This window comes from Anoplopoma fimbria, chromosome 9, assembly GCF_027596085.1.
Source record: "Anoplopoma fimbria isolate UVic2021 breed Golden Eagle Sablefish chromosome 9, Afim_UVic_2022, whole genome shotgun sequence".
NCBI classification, from domain to species: domain Eukaryota; kingdom Metazoa; phylum Chordata; class Actinopteri; order Perciformes; family Anoplopomatidae; genus Anoplopoma; species Anoplopoma fimbria.
Window position 1 is genome coordinate 15,403,190 of NC_072457.1, and position 19,161 is coordinate 15,422,350.

General features: G+C 42.3%; 2 protein-coding genes across 2 annotated transcripts; both read left to right on the forward strand.

Annotated features, from left to right (window-relative positions):
- Positions 1–841: 841 nt before the first annotated feature.
- LOC129095884 (E3 SUMO-protein ligase CBX4-like) lies at positions 842–8,044 on the forward strand. Its single transcript, XM_054604491.1, has 5 exons — positions 842–1,136; positions 1,336–1,379; positions 1,904–1,969; positions 3,967–4,033; positions 5,356–8,044. Exons 1-5 carry the CDS (start codon positions 1,068–1,070, stop codon positions 6,832–6,834), a joined length of 1,725 nt encoding a protein of 574 aa, XP_054460466.1. The 5' UTR covers positions 842–1,067; the 3' UTR covers positions 6,835–8,044.
- Positions 8,045–14,409: 6,365 nt separating this feature from the next.
- cbx8b (chromobox homolog 8b) lies at positions 14,410–17,936 on the forward strand. Its single transcript, XM_054604700.1, has 5 exons — positions 14,410–14,649; positions 14,741–14,784; positions 15,014–15,079; positions 15,229–15,295; positions 16,290–17,936. Exons 1-5 carry the CDS (start codon positions 14,581–14,583, stop codon positions 17,163–17,165), a joined length of 1,122 nt encoding a protein of 373 aa, XP_054460675.1. The 5' UTR covers positions 14,410–14,580; the 3' UTR covers positions 17,166–17,936.
- The last annotated feature ends 1,225 nt before the right edge of the window (positions 17,937–19,161 follow it).

A 19,161-nucleotide genomic window follows, 5' to 3' on the forward strand; every position in this document is an offset into this window, starting at 1 on the left:
GCAGCACACTCAGGCCATCACGGTTTAGGATAAACACGCTCTCCTCTTTCATAGCACCCTCTTGCAGTTAGATCTCGCTTCACATCCAGCAACACGAGAGGCAGGCATGATGCGTTCAGGATGTCATCTCAGCTCGTATTTTAGAGAACCACATTCAGTTTTTTTTTGTTTTTTTTTAATGTGCTTCTCTTTGGTTGAACATTATGAAATATGTCATGTGGGCATTGATTGTTATCTGTGTGGATTCATGTGTCAGAGGAGTAAGTGTGGGTTTTTATTCCAACCCAACACAACATTATCTGACTTCACATACTGGCAATCCTTCTCATCCAGATAGGGTAGACTGAGTGAAATAACCTGGAGCAAAAAAACTTTATTCCATGGTACACGTCCAGGAACCCTGTCAGAGAGGATATATTTCCTGTAACATTTTTTTTTTTCTCATGGTTTGTGTAACAGCCTAGCAAAGAAGAGGTGTGAACGAGGTTGTGTTAAAGAAGCATCATTCATGGTACCAGTTGAATAACTAGTTACTAGCTAATTTATTCTTGGTCTAATAACAAGTTGAATAATCTATGATAATATAATTCACTCTTGTAGGCTTCAACCAGTTGTTGCCATTTATATACCCTTCACTAAATACCACGCACCTAAGTGTTCTCATAGACAAAGCTGTCTTTTCCTACATTATAACTATTTACATATTTGTCCATATGCCTCCGAGGTCGTGATTACACTGTTTTTCCGACAGCCCCTGAAGTCAGCACGGGAACACCCCCCGCCCCTGTGCCCTCCCACTTGTCTGACGTCACTGCAACTGCTATTTGCATGAAGTGTTTTCTCGCTGCAGCTTCAGCGCGCCTGCAGAACGAGTGTCTCCGAGGAGGAAAGCGAGGGAAGAGGCGCAGTGCAAAATAGGAGGAGGAGGGGGGCTTGTGTTTCACATCAGAGGAGCAGCAGGAGAGAGAGAAAACAACGGCCTGAAAGTGAGGATAAGGTGTCGGATAGCTAAAGCAGAGGGGGAGAAAAAACAAAAAACAGAAGAGCCGCTACTCTTGTATCGGAAAATGGAGCTGCCCGCCGCGGGAGAGCACGTCTTTGCGGTGGAGAGCATCGAGAAGAAGCGCAGCAGAAAGGTTTGTCACAAGAACACTGAAGGACATTTTTACACAAACATGCACATGGAAAAGAGGATCAGTACTCGTTGGGGTTCCTTCACCTTGTTTCGGACTATATGTTCTCTTTTTTTAATGAGATGATTATTATTAAGGGGGACGGTGCAGTGCTGCGTAAAGTAACGTTGCGCTGATTATCTCGTTTTCTCTCCATTCTCAGGGGAGGTTTGAGTATCTGGTCAAGTGGCGAGGATGGTCTCCAAAGTAAGTCCCTTTTTTCTTTTTTTTTTTTTTTTTTTTTTCTTTTTAATAATAATAATACTCATGATGTTGTGAATGTGTGCGAGCGTGGGCGCGCACATGGGCGGTTGCGCGTTCTTGCTTTGGGCGCTAGTCGCGTTGGCCTCGATGATGGATGTGGTTTTTACGATGTATGCAATCCCCAGTGTGCCAATTAAAGGAAGACATGTCTATAATTGATCCCTATGTTTGAGAAGTGCCCATATATCTACAGTTGAGTGGAGGCTGGGCCATTGAACTCCCCCCCTCCACATCCCCCCCACAGCCGCGCGTAAAAGTTACTCATGATTTATTACACGTGCATCCACAGGGAGTGCAAGTGTCTCAGCATGTTGTTTACACGTGGACGTGCCTGCAAGTATGAGCTATGGGAGGATTTACGAGTGGAGAGATGTTTTGGTGCAAAGATAACATTGTGTCCTCGGCCTGTGCCTGATAATGTCTGCCACTGATGTGTCCTCACTGCTCACTGTCTGCTCTCTGAATAGGTACAACACGTGGGAACCAGAAGAAAACATCCTGGACCCAAGACTGCTGGATGCCTTTCAAGACAGGTGAGTTAAGAGTTAGATAAACCGGCCTCACAACTGAGGAGTTTCTCATTATTAATCACACAATCAGGTTTGGATTCCACCTAACCTACATTTCCAGTTCTTCACACAACAGCTGTCTGTTACTCATCCACAGGTTTAAAGCAGGAACTCCCTGAGTGTTTGTAGTCAGGAACTATGCTGCATGTGTACTCTATCTGGATAATCCCATGCGGATGATAATAATAAACTTGCTACATAATGTGCCAATGAAGAAATGCAGTGCCTGGGGGGGGGTTAGGATCAGGATTAACACTGGTGTCATCAGAGGGTCAGGGAAGGGTTAAACTCAGGTCAGGGTTACCAGAGCAAACCGTTACACTGTGTTGCATCTACTTTGTCACCTGATAGTTATTCGAGTGTCAGCATAAGGTTATCATGCTAAATTGCTACCTGTTGTCCCACTATTCAGTCACCACATGCACCTGTGTCATCTTCCACAGGACATGGAAACCACTTGCAGTACCCAATAAAGTCATTATTATTGATTATGCAAAATGATAAACCTACTTTCATAAAAGTTTTATCTGGTCAATTGCTAATTTGGCAAAATGAGTAGAACATTTTCTCTCTTATTGAGTCCAAAGTCCAGATACTATGAATTAAAAAGTATTGTTGTATTCAAACGTTTAACTACTAGAGACAAAATGTCTCTTACTTCTTCACTTAAAAGTCCAGACATGTGAATGTGTTGCATATTGGACCACCATCGGCTTCTAAACCAGTTGTGATGTCACAAACTCTGCTCGTATGACCACCTCTTAATCTCATTGAAGGGGATCACAATGAAACTCTCTCCCATTTGGCAGATTAATGTGGAAGCAGCATTCAAATGTCAAACTCTACTCATACATCATTCTGCACAGTGGAGGTCCAACATCCAAGTGAAGTAACAAAAAGTAGAAAAACATGTTTCTTTCAGTGGACTGGGGCTTTAAATTATGATGTACATCTTTTCTTGATCTGCTCATGAAGTAATGGAAAGGCAAAAGGGAAATGAAGATTGAAGTGAACAGCGAACTAAAAAGTAACTTAGTGACTGTTATAAATCAGAGGTGCATGCACTGTCTCAACTTCTAGCCATAGGAACTTCCTCATGTTCTCTATTAGAGGGAAATGTGTCCATGCTCTTCAAAGGTGGCTACTATGGTGAAATTAGCTGCTTGGCTAATTGCTAAATGGTCCGTTGAGTGACTGACCAGACAGCTCCACAAGAAGGACAGTGTAATTTAATTTCGTCAATGCCTGGCGTGTTAAACTGTCCCTGTCTTTTCTCTTAGCCCCCCCTCACCTTTTGCTTGCAGCAACCTTTCAGGCGCAGGTCACACGTTAAAGCAAAACACCGACGTCACTCTGTGTCTGTTTTTGCGATTACCTTTCTCTCTCTAAAGAGGAGCGATTTTATTGAAACTAATTGCGCGTCTCTCCGGGGAGCCAAATCGTCTGAATGCCAGGCTATGAAAATACACTGAGTTGTCATTGTAATTAGATGTAAGCGGGGAGAGTGGGGGAGGGGACTGACATCACTCCTGTCTGTGGTATTGAGTTACTGCCTTGGAGAGTCTAAGAGCAAAGCTAAGGAAAGTCAGAGAAGGGCTGGTCTTTATCTTCTACTGTGGAAACAGACGTTACACAGGATATAGAGTGTTATTTAGGGTGGAAGGAGCCTCATTTGAATCCACTGTCGCAGTTCAAGTGTAATCAGATACTAAACATAAAGAAAGGTTAGGATACTGTAAAAAGGTAAATACATAACAATGACATAAAGAAATATGCTCCTTTTTAATCTGAACTGAATGAATTTCACTGCATCAGGAAGTGTAACTCCAACCTGTAACACAGGCTCAGCGTTTCCTAATTGAGCCTGAGGAGGACACCCGTGACGTTGTGTTGCCATGCAACGGCGACTCATCTGTGCTAGACAGTTTCACTGATTGGCTGCTGCTTTGTCTCTCCCACAGAGAACGCCATGAGCAGCTGATGGGATATCGCAAGAGAGGACCCAAGCCCAAGCACCTTCTGGTTCAGGTGAGGAAGTAGTGATACTCCATACTTCTGCTGTTTATCAATATTGTAAAATATGAAATACAGCTTTGCTTAAGATCCATTGTGCATCATTCCCGTTCAGATCCCAGGAAACAAAATAGAAAAAGCATGTTGATTTCCAGATTAAAGACAGATTTAAAGGGGCACTCCAGGTATTGTATATCCAACACAGTCTCACAGCACGAAATAAAATGTATTGTTTCTTGTGTTCAGGGACACGGATTGCGGGTTTTTTTTCCCGTGGTCACTCGGCACAACATTTTTTCTGTGACGACCTAGGTTTAGGCAACAAAATAACTTTGTTAGGTTAAGGAAAAACATCATGGTTGGGCTTAGGTTTAGGCACAAATCCAAGAACTGGTTTAGGCAACAAAGGCGACTCTTAGGTTATGGCAACAACAAGGTGTTGAACATGGTCCTACTGGTTGACAGTCTTGGTCCCTCCCATCCGTTAGTAGTGTTTTTTGAAAATGATTAAGTACATCACTAGCTACGACTGTTGCTTAGTCAGGTGGATGCATTTAATTCTTGTCTCCACCACAAATAACACTCCTAATTGACTCTCCATTGGCTTTATTTTCATGCTGAGTGACACGAACCAATAGATTGAATATTACAAACTTCCATGATACTGGGCTGTAATATCTGTTGTGTGTACCTGTTTAACTAAGGTGTTTATTTGAAAATAAGAATATTGATTACAAACAATATATATCCTTATTTTTAGGGACCAGCTCCCTGACCTAACAGTTGTAGCTAAACGCCTGTGAATTGTACATTTAGCGCATCAATCACGGGTCCAAAAGGCTGGGGGAACACCTCAGAAGGGTCTTTTTGTTCCTCTCAGGAGGGTGTTGGTGGTAACACATGGGATAAAGTCAATGACGGGACACAAAGCAGCCAGTGACATTCCTCGGAGCTGAGGTCACAGCCACAGGAGACACTTTGAAATGTGGCTCTGAAGGCCCGGCCGGTGGCTGAAAGAGCTGCACAGTGGCTGTGGGAGGGCTGTGAAAACATGGACGAAGGCCCCTGAAATAAACGGTGTGCCTCAGAAGAGCCCCTCACACATTCCAAGCACTGTTCCTCCAGTGTAACTCATGGGCCCCAATGAACTATGGCTTTTTGTTGTAGCCTGACACAGACACATGTGTAGATACCCAAACAGTTCAACCATTAACCATCAAATGCCCCACTGAGAGGGATGCTTGTGTAAAAACTCCTGTAATTCTTCATGTAATACTGATGGAGGTTTATGTGATGGGGCTTTTTTGAATAACACAAATTACCGTCTGGTTTCACAGGTTCCTTCTTTTGCTCGGCGATCCAGTCTTCTGGCCGACCTTCATGAGGCGTCCCTGGAAGAGGACAGCTGTCAGAAGGCCAGCCCCATCCAGATGCTCCGTCCCCAGGGCCAGCACTACCAGCTAAACAGCAAGAAGCACCACCAGTACCAGCCGCTGTGCAGGGAGCGCGAGGCCGAGCAGCAACAGGCCAACGGCAAGAAGTTCTACTACCAGCTCAACAGCAAGAAGCACCACCACTACCAGCCGGACCTCAAGGGCCAAGAGGCCATATTTGTTAAACCCCGAGAGGTAAAAGCGCCAGAGCTGGCTAACAAGGGATACAACCTTCCCCCAGTGCTGCAGCAAAAGTGGGTCCGGGACAAGGACTCTGGCTGCCTGACCAAAGTCAAGGATATCACCATGGAGCTGAAGAAGCTTCCGGCGGACCTGAATGGCCACAAAGAGCCGGAGAAGGTGAAACCCAAAGAGGATGCTCTAGCGCAGTCTAATGGTGTCAGCAACGGCAAGCTAAAGATCGTGAAGAACAAAAACAAGAACGGGCGGATTGTTATTGTCATGAGCAAGTACATGGAAAATGGAATGAAAGCGGCTAAGGTTAAAAATGGCGACTCTGAAACCGCTGGAAGGCCGTCGCAAGGAACCGACAGCAGCACGGAGAACCACCTCGAGAAGATGAAGCTGGTCAAGAAGCTCGGCCTCATGAATGGATTTGCAAAAAGCCCCAAAGACAAACCAACAGTTCCCAGTTCTGGATTTAACGGACGTTACCCCACAGAAAAGGAACTGTGCCCCAAAACGGCGCCAACTGTGACGGAACAGGATAAACATGTCGAGGTCAGGGGTCAGGGGAAGCTTTCAGCGGATCAGCCTTTACAATTGACAACCAAGCCTAATCTGCTCTCCCTGCCTTTGGATAGGGGAGTTCCCTCCCCACTGGACAAAAGAGGAAGCCAAGGTGGATTTCAAGGTTTGAAGCGGCACCTCTCTGACACCGACAGCGAGGATCACGGGAGCAGTAAGAGGTTTTTGAGCTCCAGGAGTATTAGCGCTCCTAACGCAGTGTCCTCGCCCACCCAAAGCATCAGCATCGACCAAAACGGACACCAGAGTCACATCGGACTGCAGGATTGTGGGTACGCAGACCAAGAGGAACCTATCGACCTGAGCATTGTCAAGTCCAGGCCTAACGCAGCCCGGCCTGAAACACACACACAACCTCAGACTGAAACACAAGCGCACACACAGGATGAAACGGACACACAAGCTCTAACACAAACGGACGTGCAGACAGACACTCAGAGTGAAACTGAAATCAATAAAGAGGAGGAGAATATTAACTCATTGTCGGTTTCTAACCACGAAAAGACAAAAGAAGAGACATTTCCCTCTTTACAGCCTTTCCTCGGGAATATAGTGATCACAGACATTACTACAAACTGCCTCACAGTCACGTTTAAGGAATACATCACAGTGTAACTGAACTGGATACCAACTGTATAAATGTACATTAGATATATTTGTATTTTCGGATGCTTGAATGTACTAATGGACCCTTGATGTTGTTTTCATTTTGTATAGTTCAGATAAAAAAAAAGGTCCTTTAATTGCATTTTTTGCATATTTCTACTTATAACTCTCTGTTGTTATTGCTGGAGATTTAATCACATGCAGTATCTAATTTTTCGCTATTTCAAACTTAGTTTAAAAAGCTAAATTAGGTAAAATAAATGTCTGAACTTTGATTGAAGATGCACTTAACTCTTGTAAATAGTCTTCACTTTTCTATGGATGTAATTTGATTATACACTCAACTGTCTGCATCTCAGAAACAAATGTTAAACAAATGTAGGCTATAGAGAATTTTGTAAGGAAGAAAAATTATATTGAAACATGGTAAATTACACTGTGTGTGTGTGTATGGGTGTGTGCGTGTGGGTGTGAACAGATGGACAGATTTAAACAAGGATGCATGCTGCTTGGATAGATTATGCTATTAGGCATGCTTAAACAAGCAGATAAGGGGAAAAAAGATGCGCCTTTCTGTCAATAAATGTGATTTGTGTTGTTGAAAGGGAACGTGGGATGTTCTTTAAATGAAAGATTATTAACGGTTAATGTTTGATACCGATTTAGTGTTTTTTGAGTCATGCATCTCCAGATCTGATACTGAGCACAAGTCACTTCCATTAATGCAGCAGACATACAACCCTGGGACTCTTATTTATTTTATGTTCTGTAGCAGTGCAGTTACAAAAAGAAATCCCCTTTTTTTTCAATTGAATCACATATATCAGTCACGAATCTGTGTGAACGCTGCCAGTTGAGCTGTGTAATCTAATAGATTAGTACCACCAGCTGGGTGCTCTGTGATCCAGTTTGTCATGTTTCCGTTCTCTCTGCCTCCACAGTTATGTATGGGATTGAATGGATTTGTCCTGGTGTCATATTTTAGTAACTTTTGCAACGTTGCGTTAATGTGAAAGCACACATTCTTGTTATAATCAGATCTGTTCCCTTGTGTCATACATGCCCCCCCCTCTCCTGTTTTCAAAATCCCTTCCAGCACTATGTGATCTGAGGTGCATTGAACTGCTCTGAGAACTGTGATCAGATGCACTTTGGATGTTTTGTGTGCAGACTAAAAAAAAACATGAAGGCTTCCTATGATACATTTTGCAATAATAAAATTGTTTGCAAATGATGTTATGGGCTTGTGTGCAATGTTTCCTTTTTTTAGACTGACATAATCATAGACCAGGGTCATGGCTGGTATCCTATACATCACATGTGACCTTGGCCTCCCACGGGGAATCAAGATTGAACCAGAAAGGGAGGCTGCTATAACGCTCTTACAAGGCCATCCTTACCTCAGAAGTTGCTAAATCTGTACGTGGCTCTATTTGTGGCCGTGTGTTGTGTGTTGTGTGTGTGTGTGTGTGTGTGTGTGTGTGGAGGCTGCAGGCCGTGAGGATTATTACAGGGAGCGTTTATTTTCAGATTGGCTACCAGGACCAGCTATTTGCCTTGCGGGCAAACTGTATACACAGGTCAGTCCTGGTTTACTGATGCAAACAGGAAAGCAATGCCCCTTTAATTAATTTGAAACATTCACAAAAAATGCAATTGAAAAGCAACTGAAGAGGCAGGTTTGCGGTTTAATTCTGGCATATAATAAACGCAACTGATGGTATGGTACATTGACATAACAGGTCTGTGTTACACAACAGTTAAATGTGTTATACTTCGAGAAAACTTTATGAATAATAATTGTTCTTAATTGCCGTTCATTAAACTACATACCGACAACGATGCGTACTGTGAGCTGCAATGGTTTATGGTTTAACCAACACTCATATGTGCCCTTGAAGAGGCTTTTAGTCGTTTAAAGCTCATCATTTTGACTTGAACAACCGTTTATGTCCGATGTGACTTGAATAAATCCTCCAGACCTGCTGAGAGAGACGCAGCAGCAGGAGGCTTCTGGTTTATTTGCTTGACCAACAAGTTCAGGGGAAATGGCTACATACATAACGCAGGGTATTATTTCCACGGTTTCCCATTTCAGCCTTTCATATAATGAGGCTGACAGTTGCTGTTCCTCTTAATAACTGGAGGGAGCTCCGTCCTCCTCTGGTTACAAAGAAACATCCCGAAACATCGGTGTTATTTGCTAGCATTTGAATACAACCTTTGCCTTTTGTGTTTGTTTGTTTGTTAGGGTAAAATGATCGATATTTGCCCTTTCCCGACGTTGTGAACACAACATGACCTGACGAGCGAAATGACAGGCGGCAGTTCCCGACCATTTCCTGGGCTGCAGCCCGCCAATAAAAATTGCTTTCTGTGCGCGTTAACGTGAGCAACGACAGAGAAAATGGCTGTCCTCCCTCTCTGCGCTCCCTCCAGCTTCTTCTCTGTCGTGTCCGTCCGAAACGCCTCGCAGCTGCTGCAGCTGACTAATAATTGCAACAATGTTTTCTGCTGAGAAATTAAAGTGGCGAAATGCCCCCGAAGGATGCACGTTAGAATAACGTATCAGACGGCGTGTTTACAGCTCATGTACAGGCAAAGAAAAGAAAACCGCAAAACCCCAAATAATGTGCATGCTGTGCGTAAAATTAAGCAAGAGCTGTGTAGAATGGGGTAATAACGTGTTGTTGGTGATCCTCTGGTTTCTCTTCCTCTTATCTGCGCGTGCTGGATGTGTGCGTGCATGAGTGAGGCCTGAAAACGCTGTTTTTCATCAAAGTCACTGATGTAATCATGTGGATCCTTTTTTCTTTCTTTTTTTTTTTATAGAAAACTGGTGCTTTTAAAGGAACTTTATGTTAATTATGAACCAAATGTTTTCCACGGAGAGCCTGTTCAGTGTAGGCCTATGGGGGTCTTTCCACGTCCACATAGAGTGATTTTTAAACGTTTCTAAATCCAGTCACACGTGTTTAATAAGAATGTAGGCTTTAATAATACACTTGCAACAAACACAATCTTTCCTTTACTTATGGTAATTATGAGGATTGCTCCAAGTCAGTAACTAAACACAAAACAGGCTTTAGGCCTCCTTGTGCTTTACCATGACGATGTATACATGTGCCAAAAATAGCCTTAATTGTGAACTCCACTGTTTAAACCCTGTGCTATAGAACTCCATTATTTTATGAAAATAAATTAATTTTATAAAAGTTAAAAAAAACTCAACTTAGGTCGTCTGTCATAAAAACACCACATATAAGTCCACTATCAGAATGATACTAAATATTCATTTCTAACTCTTCACTGAGCTTTCTATTTACAATGTCACATCTCTTTGCAAAGGCCAGTTCAATGACTGTATTTGCCTCTTGTGTTTTCAGCCTCATGAGTAACTCGGTGGTAATTTGCTGCAGAAGCAAGCACAGAGCACGTGCAACTTGCTCACAATGCTTCATTTAACCTGCTGCTATCTCCCAGCTGGATCCAGTTCAGTGACAAACAACGACTAAAGCACACATCATCCAGCAGTGACTGATGCCTTCGTGCTGACCTCCGTCCGCGTGTATCATTCAACGGGAGAAACCACACAGGTGGTTTTAACGCAGGCCTGCACGCGCTGCAGGGGTTCATATGTTACCCCGTCATCTGTCGGCGTTTTACGTCTGTAGTTAATGGGATTAGATTTGCTCGTGGCACGCGGACAACATTTGCCAGTAGCTGGTGTGGTGATAACACGTAACAGGCCAACCCTTCACACCACACAGCCCACGTGTCTGCGGCTTCTCGGAATAGGATTTGTAACCTCCGTGGAAATCTGTTTTCCTTCATGCCAAGGGGGATTTTGGGAAAATAAACACCAATAATTAGCGCGTGTACGCATGATTACCTGTACGTTATGACTCAAGGGCTAAACTGGTAACACTGCCCTGCATCACATATCTATTAGTTGCATATGACTTGTAGTAGATTCCGGGTCTGGCAGCGAGGGTTGCTAGAAAAAGACGCATAAATAGGAATTCATCTCCGTGTTGGTTGTCGCACTTGCCGATAATCATCCCACCTCTCAGCCTCTCTCTGTTGCTCTCTTTTATTTGACTTCATGATCCATATTGCCCGTGTGTTGGTGTGTATTTGGCCGGGCTTTCCCATTTTGAGTGCACGTGAGGATCCGGCGTCTTGCCCGGATACAAGCCAACCAATAGTGTTTTAACGGCGGCAGCAGTGCTGCACTGCAGGCGCGCCGAGACCAATCGCATCCGGAGTCTGAGGAGCGCCCGTCTCCCTCTCCGTCTCCCTCTCCGTCTCCCTCTCCTCTCCTCTCCCTCTCCGTCTCCTCTCCGTCTCCTCTCCCTCTCCTCTCCCTCTCCCTCTCCCTCTCCCTCTCCTCTCCGTCTCTCCTCTCCTCTCTCTCCTCTCCGTCTCCTCTCCGTCTCCTCTCCTCTCCCTCCCTCTCCCTCTCTCCTCCCTCTCCGTCTCCCTCTCCTCTCCCTCTCCGTCTCTCCTCTCCGTCTCCTCTCCCTCTCCTCTCCTCTCCTCTCCCTCTCCTCCCTCTCCTCCGTCTCCCTCTCCCTCTCCGTCTCCCTCTCCTCTCCCTCTCCGTCTGCGCTGTGTGTTTGTTTGTGGATTGCAAAATGAGACAGGGACGACAGAAAGAGGAGTGGAATGATTAAAGTACATGTTACAATCATAATTAGACAAACGTCTTCCTCCATTTGGAAAAGCATTCATTCCAAATGCAATGGTGTATTTATGCTCTGAAGATTCCGATATTTACCACCACGTTACGGTTTCACAGTAAAGCTTCATAAAATGTGGATATCTTATACAAATCAGTAGTTTGGTCTTGTGTTTTTAGATGGATGAACTCTCCCTGTGGTCCCTGTGGTCTCTCTGTGGAGGCTTTAGCTATGATTGAGTGGAATAGTCTGGTTTATTTGGCAAATGTGCGCGTGCAAGAAACAAATTAGCAAAGAATGTGAGACTCAGTGTTCTAATGAATATGATTTATCTTTGTTAGGCCGACGCTTTGCTGTCTACAAACGACTGGAATGTGTGTCACAACAGCCTGCATACGATTACTTCGAAGTGATCTATTTGTAAAAACAAATGAGAAAAAAATTGTTTCAGTAATACATTTGGCAACAGTGTGATCTCGTCTGAATAGAGACTTTTGAGGTGGTTAAATGCACAGTGGCCTATTTGTGCACTTTTCAGACACAGTAATTCAATAATCATTTGCACCTAAACGACTTATAACGACCAATATTCTGATGAAAAGACACGATGTTAGTGCTCAGTGAAATACATAATTGACTCTTCATTATCCCACAGTGTGAATTGCTTTAGTCTTTAAATAACGATTATTGTCTAGATGTCTGCGCTCATCGTATGAATATATACAAATATAGGCCAAAATTAGATGAGGGCTCATGGGATAATAAACGTCTATAATTTCTTTAAATTAAGCCGTCGGCCCGAGTCATTCTGTCGGTCAACAATGTAAAAAAATATTCATAGGCTCTACTTTGAATGAACATTCATTCATAGGAAAAGATTTCATTTGTTTTCTTTAAATGCATGTTGACATATTTTATCATCTAAATGTATCAATATGTTGGATTTAGTAGCTTTACTGTTACTTTGGGCTTAAGGTTCGGACTGCCTATTACAATGATGTTGCAGAGTCTAATTCAGAAAGTCAATAGATAATATTATTTAAATAGACAGGTTTCAGATGTTTTAAACATTCAATTAGATTGTGTAACGCATTATTTTGTGCAAAGGCCTTTGTTATATTCTATTAAATCGTCATTGGATATGAGCGTCAATTTAAACCTACTTTCAACCTAATCTGACAATCGCTGTGGTCTGGGAGACTCGCTTAATTAAAGTAGCACGCAATGTTTAAATAATCTATAATAAGAATCGTAGTTTATTAGCCATTTCGACAATTATGACAAAATGATGTAATAATCAGTTATCACTTATTATCGGTTAATCGATCCGGGCTGCATGAAGAACTCGCATTTTAAGACTTGGTTGCTTATTTGTCCATTTTCGCTCTCATTTGTTCTCTGTATGTTTTACTGTTTAGTGAATTAATGAATAATCAAATATATACACTATAGGCTTTTATCTTTTTATTTTTATTTTTTTATTTTATAAAATAAAACTGTTCTGTTGAGCAGCTATCATCATTCTATTATTATTATTATTATTATTATTATTATTATTATTATTAACATCAGGTGTTTTATTCGTATCAATTACAACAAATTATTTAATTTATTATTGCCTATTGCCATTTTAATTTGTAAATCTGTTTCTGTCTTTATTATATTTATCTTAGCATAAAAACGGGCCGGTTGATTGTAGACTGATCAAAACGGTGATCTGGTTCAATAGTCATTTCTAATTAATTGCCACTCTCTTTGTTTAATTGTTTGATTTTTAAAGTCATGATTGGGAATAGGATAAAGCATTTATTTTTATTTTGTTACGTAATTTTTTTTAAATTAAAGACACTCCTCTGGTGTTTACTTACATTTTTTGTGACTCTTATTGCGTTGGCTGGAGCATTAAAAACAATAGGCCCAATAAAAAAGCCTTTACATTTTTTTGATGGATTTGGTTGAGTCATCACACAAACCCATACAGACATAAAGCTGTTAATGGTTTATAAAAGTAACAGAAGCAAACCACAACCTTGTATTTTATTGAACAAATCAATCAGACAGTGACTACAGAGAAATGCGGATGAATATGAAAAGCTTTCCTGGCTGTAGCCAGATATAGCCTAAACTACAATAAAAGCTAATCTTCTAATAGTCTTGCTTAATTGTGGGTCGTGATATCAGCTTCGTTTTCTTATCACTCTATAAATAAAAGCCACTCAACGTCTTGAATAATAGTAAGTGACAGAAATCCCTTGAACTGTCATTTCACCCGATTTAAGATTTTTTTTTATTTTTTATAAATGAGGTCTTTGATTTGAAACTACAAAATCCCATAAGTAGAATGTGTTGCATATAGATGCAACACATTTGATACATATGCCCTAAATCTGTGCGTGCAAAGTCAACCCACATGGGGGTTTAAGATGAATTAATATGAATACAAATAGCCTGAAACGAAATGAATGCGTGCAGTCGATTCACTGACGCGGACTACCAGAGCTCGTGTGCTGATCAGCACTAACACGCCTTTAATAGTCTGCAGTCAGCGGGTTTCCTGCATTAACTGGTGGACACACTGCTGAATAAACTTAACGAAAATAAAGGATCTCTGCGTGTCTCTCGCTGTTGCATAAATCAAGCGGCATTGTTATTTCCTGGTTTCTCCGTTTGCTTGAAGACACAGTCGCGTGCATTTAGCTAAACTCCTTTTGATACCACGTGCATTTTTTGAATATCTCATATAAATTGCGCGAAATGATTCACCCGCGCGGGGGGAAAAAAAAGCCACCATTCCCCCCCCCCCGGAAGAATTTACACGGGCTCTACGCTCCTCCCCTTACTTAGCAACCCGAGCACGTAGCAACGGCTGTACCAATGGGCGTTCTCCTAGAGGTTCCACCGACTGCGGTTCCTTAGCAACGCGGTAAAAAAAAAAAAAAAAAATTGCGCTGACGTCCATTCTGCTCGGGAGTATTATGGTCTGTCGGGAATTCAGAGTGGCTGGGACCGGAGAAAAATATCAGCTCGTTAGCTAGCGTTCACCAAGCTAACGGGAGGTAGCACCGGAGCAAACATGGAGCTGTCCGCCGTCGGGGAGAGGGTGTTCGCCGCAGAGTCGATCATCAAACGGAGGATAAGGAAGGTAGGCCGGAGGTGTACGGAGCGCTGACTGTAAGGCTTCAACACTGTGGTGGTAATGTAAGCTAATGAAGGCACGTCTGTTTCTGCTGCAGGGGCGGGTTGAATACCTCGTGAAATGGAAAGGCTGGTCTCCCAAGTAAGTGCTGCTACACTGAGTCTCCTGCATGTCGTGTCTGGTACTGTACTCTGGACGTGTCTGTGTTAGCTTAAAGCTAGCCACAGACACGTTGAAACTGAGGAGAGGGTAGCTTACAGGCTAACTGTGTGTGTGTGTGTGTGTGTGTGTGTGTGTGTGTGTGTGTGTGTGTGTGTGTGTGTGTGTGTGTGTCCTCAACCCAACCTGACTCTCATGTCTTCATTCACAGATACAGCACTTGGGAGCCAGAGGAGAATATTTTGGACTCCCGCCTGTTTGCTGCTTTTGAGGAGAGGTAACGTTGAGCTGTCTGAGCCAATGAATGCTCACATGTTCAATAAATGTGTGATATATATATATATATATATATATGTGTGTGGTGTCCTCGGTGCACTTTGCTCCCGTCTGTCTCACTGTGTGTGTGTGTGTGTGTGTGTGTCACAGGGAGCGTGAGAGGGAGCTGTATGGGCCCAAAAAGAGAGGACCAAAACCCAAAACATTTCTGCTCAAGGTACATTAAACAGCGTTTTTATTTCATTTTATTAATTGCATGCTCATCCCTAATGACACGACAGTGCAATCACGTCACATTCTTATTCATATGTTGTTGTTTTTTATATCACAACTAAGTTGATTTAATGTGTCTTCTTGTATCGTAACTTTTTACTTGAAACTTTTGCAAATTTATTTCCACCTCATCGTATTTCACCTTAATGCACAAGGTTCCCTAATAATGCTAATCATGCATATTCAGTGTATGCAGCTTGTGTATTAGCCAAACTTGGAATACCAAACAGACACGCAAGATTGCGTTGAAGCGTGTTGCCCAAGGTCCTTAATCTTTTTGTAAAACCCGTTTGCATTAGTCACTATGTCATTAAAGTCAGATGCATAAATGTTTCTACCCTATGGGAAGGAAATCGTTGAGTTAAGTATAGCCTGATGCAGTCAGCAAGGGGCTTTCAGGACAACGAACCGTGAAAATTGCTTAACGACCAACAGTTTATCTCAAAGTAAATACCAGAATCTCTTTTGACAGGTCTGTTGTTAAAACTGGTGCGTTGTAGAATTGTCCAAATAAATAACGTTTGCTGATATATTTGTTAATGCAGTAGCCTATCAGTACATGTTTGAAACCAATTTCTCCCCTTCTTAAGTGTTATACATTGAGTAATAGCTCTGTGCCGTGTCAGGCATGGGCAGTAATTTAAACATTCAACATGTCTTTTCAGAGAAGACATTTTGAGGTGTTACAGTAGGAAGAGCACAGGCGTGAATAATAAAATGAATGATGGCTGAATACCATTTAGCTGCTCAGGTTTCAGGGTCATGGCCTAGTGGCCTGGTCACGCTGTCATGGCTGTCCTACTATAACCAGTCAAAATAACTGCCTTGAAAAAGGCCTGTCAAGTCGACTAAGAAATACAAATTATAGAATAGAATAGTCTTTTTTTTTGTATAACTTTGAATGATAATTTTCCTCTCATTTGCTTACCTTTCAATAGGCTCAGGCTAAAGTTAGGGCCAAGTCCTATGAGTTCAGAGGCGACGCCGTCCGAGGGATGCACAGCACCTACCCGACCCCGGAGCCGGTTGTCACCCCCAGGGCCCGAGAGGGTCTGAGAGCCGTTGTCCCCACCATCTTCCCACCCAGCACCGTCAACCGTGGAGAAAGCGTACGCGTTCGACCACCAGAACTGAGCACCCGTGAGTACCAGCAGCCTTCCCTTCAGCAAACCAGTCCAGACGGGCTCATCCACATACCCAAAAAGAGAGGCCCGAAGCCTAAGCCCCGCTTCAAGGACAGCAGCTGCAGCCCCGCGGTCTTTGAACACCACAAGAGAAGGGCAGAGGAGCAGGTGAGCTACAGCCCTCACAAACTGGCTAAGTTCCAGGGGGACGAAGAGATGAGGCTCTTCAAAGTGGCCCACAGACATCCAGAGATCCACGGTCATAAACACCACCATCACAACCACCACCACCATCACCACAACACACACAACCGGGGAATGTCCGGTGCGAGCTCCTACAAGCAGCTCTACTCAGACCGCAGCCTGCATCCACACAGAACAGACAAGGACACACACAGGACTAAGGACAGCTCCACCTACTTGGCGCCTGTACACTTCAAGCACCAGTCCAAAATGAACCAGAGCCCGAGTCGCCCCGCCGAGCTTCCACGGATGGAAAAGCCTTACTTCTTGGACAGGCCCTCCCCGACCAGGCTCGATGTTAACCTGGATGAAGTGACGTGGAGGCCCTCCATCGGCAATGTGGAAAAGGTCTTGGTAACGGACGTGACCACCAACTTCCTGACCGTCACCATCAAGGAGAGCAGCACTTCTCAAGGATTCTTCAAAGACAAAAGATTGCTTGACTAATATCCTCCTGCCACGCTTTGCTTTCTCTGACTTGCATCAGAATCATTCTGAAGCTTATAGGACATAGTGTGATTATTGAGCAAAGCCGTTTTTGTATTTAGTGTATTAAAGCAAATTACATAATGTGCTTATGTGTATATATTATAAAGTTGGACGTGATCTGTTTAATGTATTGACCAAATCAAATTAATTCCATTTCACATCTTGCATTGGTTGGAAGTGAACATGAACAGATTGCATGTTTCTTTTGCAGCAGCCGGCTACTTTCTGTACAGAGCTTGTGAATTTTACTAATTTGCAATTGTAACTAACTAGAATGTATTTTTTTCACTCTCATATCTTCCACTGTGAGCTCATTTATGAGAAGTGAGGCGATGCTTAGATGAATAAATTAAATCCGTTGATTGATTATTTCTCTAGAATTTGAACCGATTAGACTGAATAGACCGTTCAATTCACTTAGGTCGATATTTAAAAAAAAAATGTACTCAAGCACTTTGAATTCAAAAGTATTAAACAAGAATCCGTTTCTGTTGCATTCAAAGACCCAGACTGTAATGTCTCTAACATTTGTAATTGTAAGATAACGTAATCAATTAAATGCGGACACGCTACGAGTTTTCCAGAGGTGTGTGTAACATTTTTCAATTAACATGGTATATTTTACATTTTCATAGAAAAAGTTCATAACGCTTTGATGTAAAACGATAATTACAGAGTTGGTGTCGATTTGCTTTTTAGACGCTTTCCAATAAATAATTTGAATTTTCTCAATTTCTTTGTGTTTTAATGAGAGTTTTTATTACAGCGTCGTCGGCATCGACATGTTTTGAATCTTCTTTAAAATCAAAGCCTAAACCGATAAATGAAATAATGGATCAAAACACGTTACGTCACTAGGCCTCTGGATCCAACATGTCGTCAGGGTTACTTTCTTATTACTTTACATAGATGTTAATGGCCTCAATGTCTGTTTTATCTTAGGACATTGGGATATGCATGAAAAAATATGTTCTTTTAAATTCCTGCAAGCTAAATAAAGCGTCACGTTAAAGGCCTTTTGTAAGGCTAAAACAAGCCTGCTCCAACGGGCCTACATTCATTTCTGATCAAAGTTAGTTTAGAAGAAAATCCTTTTCCCCCTCTCTTCTACACACAGCAGTCCATAAGCCCACTTGCTGTGGAAATGTCATTTATGAAGGCCTACGCGACGCATCTCAGGTCAGCTTTGTTGAGGCCACTTTATGTTTAGTCATTTGAATAAATGAGTATGACCAAAATGCATCTATTCATTGTTATAGGCCAGAACTGCTATATTCTATATATTTTATTCCGACATGTATTACATTTCTAAAATGTCAGAATAAGCGGCAAATGTATTAGTTTATATATATATATATATATATATATATATAGCATCAACCAGCATACACCGCAGCATTTATATATAAGCAGATGGGCTTTTTAAAATAACAAATTCCAGAGTACCTTTAAATAGAATATTTTTCTTCCTGGCAACAGGCCTCTTTCTCCTGAGTGTTCAGCCGGATGGACCTACTTTTTTACTGCTCTTTCCAGGCGCGACATTAGGTTTACCATTATGGATCTAGTCTACAGTACATACTCATTTACATCCACAGGACACTTAACCCCTGAACGGCGCCGTGTTTTTGTGCAGTTATAATATAAACGAAACCAATTGTTAACTGTGCTTTAACCTTTTTAATAACCGGATCCTTGTCTCTTCCAACGGGTCTCTTTATCAAAAAGTGATGCGTCATAAGCTCCTCGTTTAGATTTAATGCGGCAAACCCCCTTCTCTCACTGACTAAAACAAGAGAGGGAAACAGTCTACATAACCCCCCCCTTCTTATATACTAATAATCATCATAGTAATAACACGACCACTAACACCCAGTATAGGCATGTATATTGATTTATTTGTGATTGTATTCACGATAATACATTTCACTCTTTGATACACAATTAAGAAAAT

What these genes read in the sequence shown, in the direction of transcription:
- LOC129095884 (XM_054604491.1), top strand. Translation starts at nt 1,068, where the DNA reads ATGGAGCTGCCCGCCGCGGGAGAGCACGTCTTTGCGGTGGAGAGCATC. An exon ending in AGAAGAAGCGCAGCAGAAAG is followed by an intron (nt 1,137 to 1,335) that starts GTTTGTCACAAG and finishes CTCCATTCTCAG; the next exon opens with GGGAGGTTTGAGTATCTGGT. An exon ending in CCAAGCACCTTCTGGTTCAG is followed by an intron (nt 4,034 to 5,355) that starts GTGAGGAAGTAG and finishes CTGGTTTCACAG; the next exon opens with GTTCCTTCTTTTGCTCGGCG.
- cbx8b (XM_054604700.1), top strand. Translation starts at nt 14,581, where the DNA reads ATGGAGCTGTCCGCCGTCGGGGAGAGGGTGTTCGCCGCAGAGTCGATC. An exon ending in TCAAACGGAGGATAAGGAAG is followed by an intron (nt 14,650 to 14,740) that starts GTAGGCCGGAGG and finishes TTTCTGCTGCAG; the next exon opens with GGGCGGGTTGAATACCTCGT. An exon ending in TTTGCTGCTTTTGAGGAGAG is followed by an intron (nt 15,080 to 15,228) that starts GTAACGTTGAGC and finishes TGTGTGTCACAG; the next exon opens with GGAGCGTGAGAGGGAGCTGT.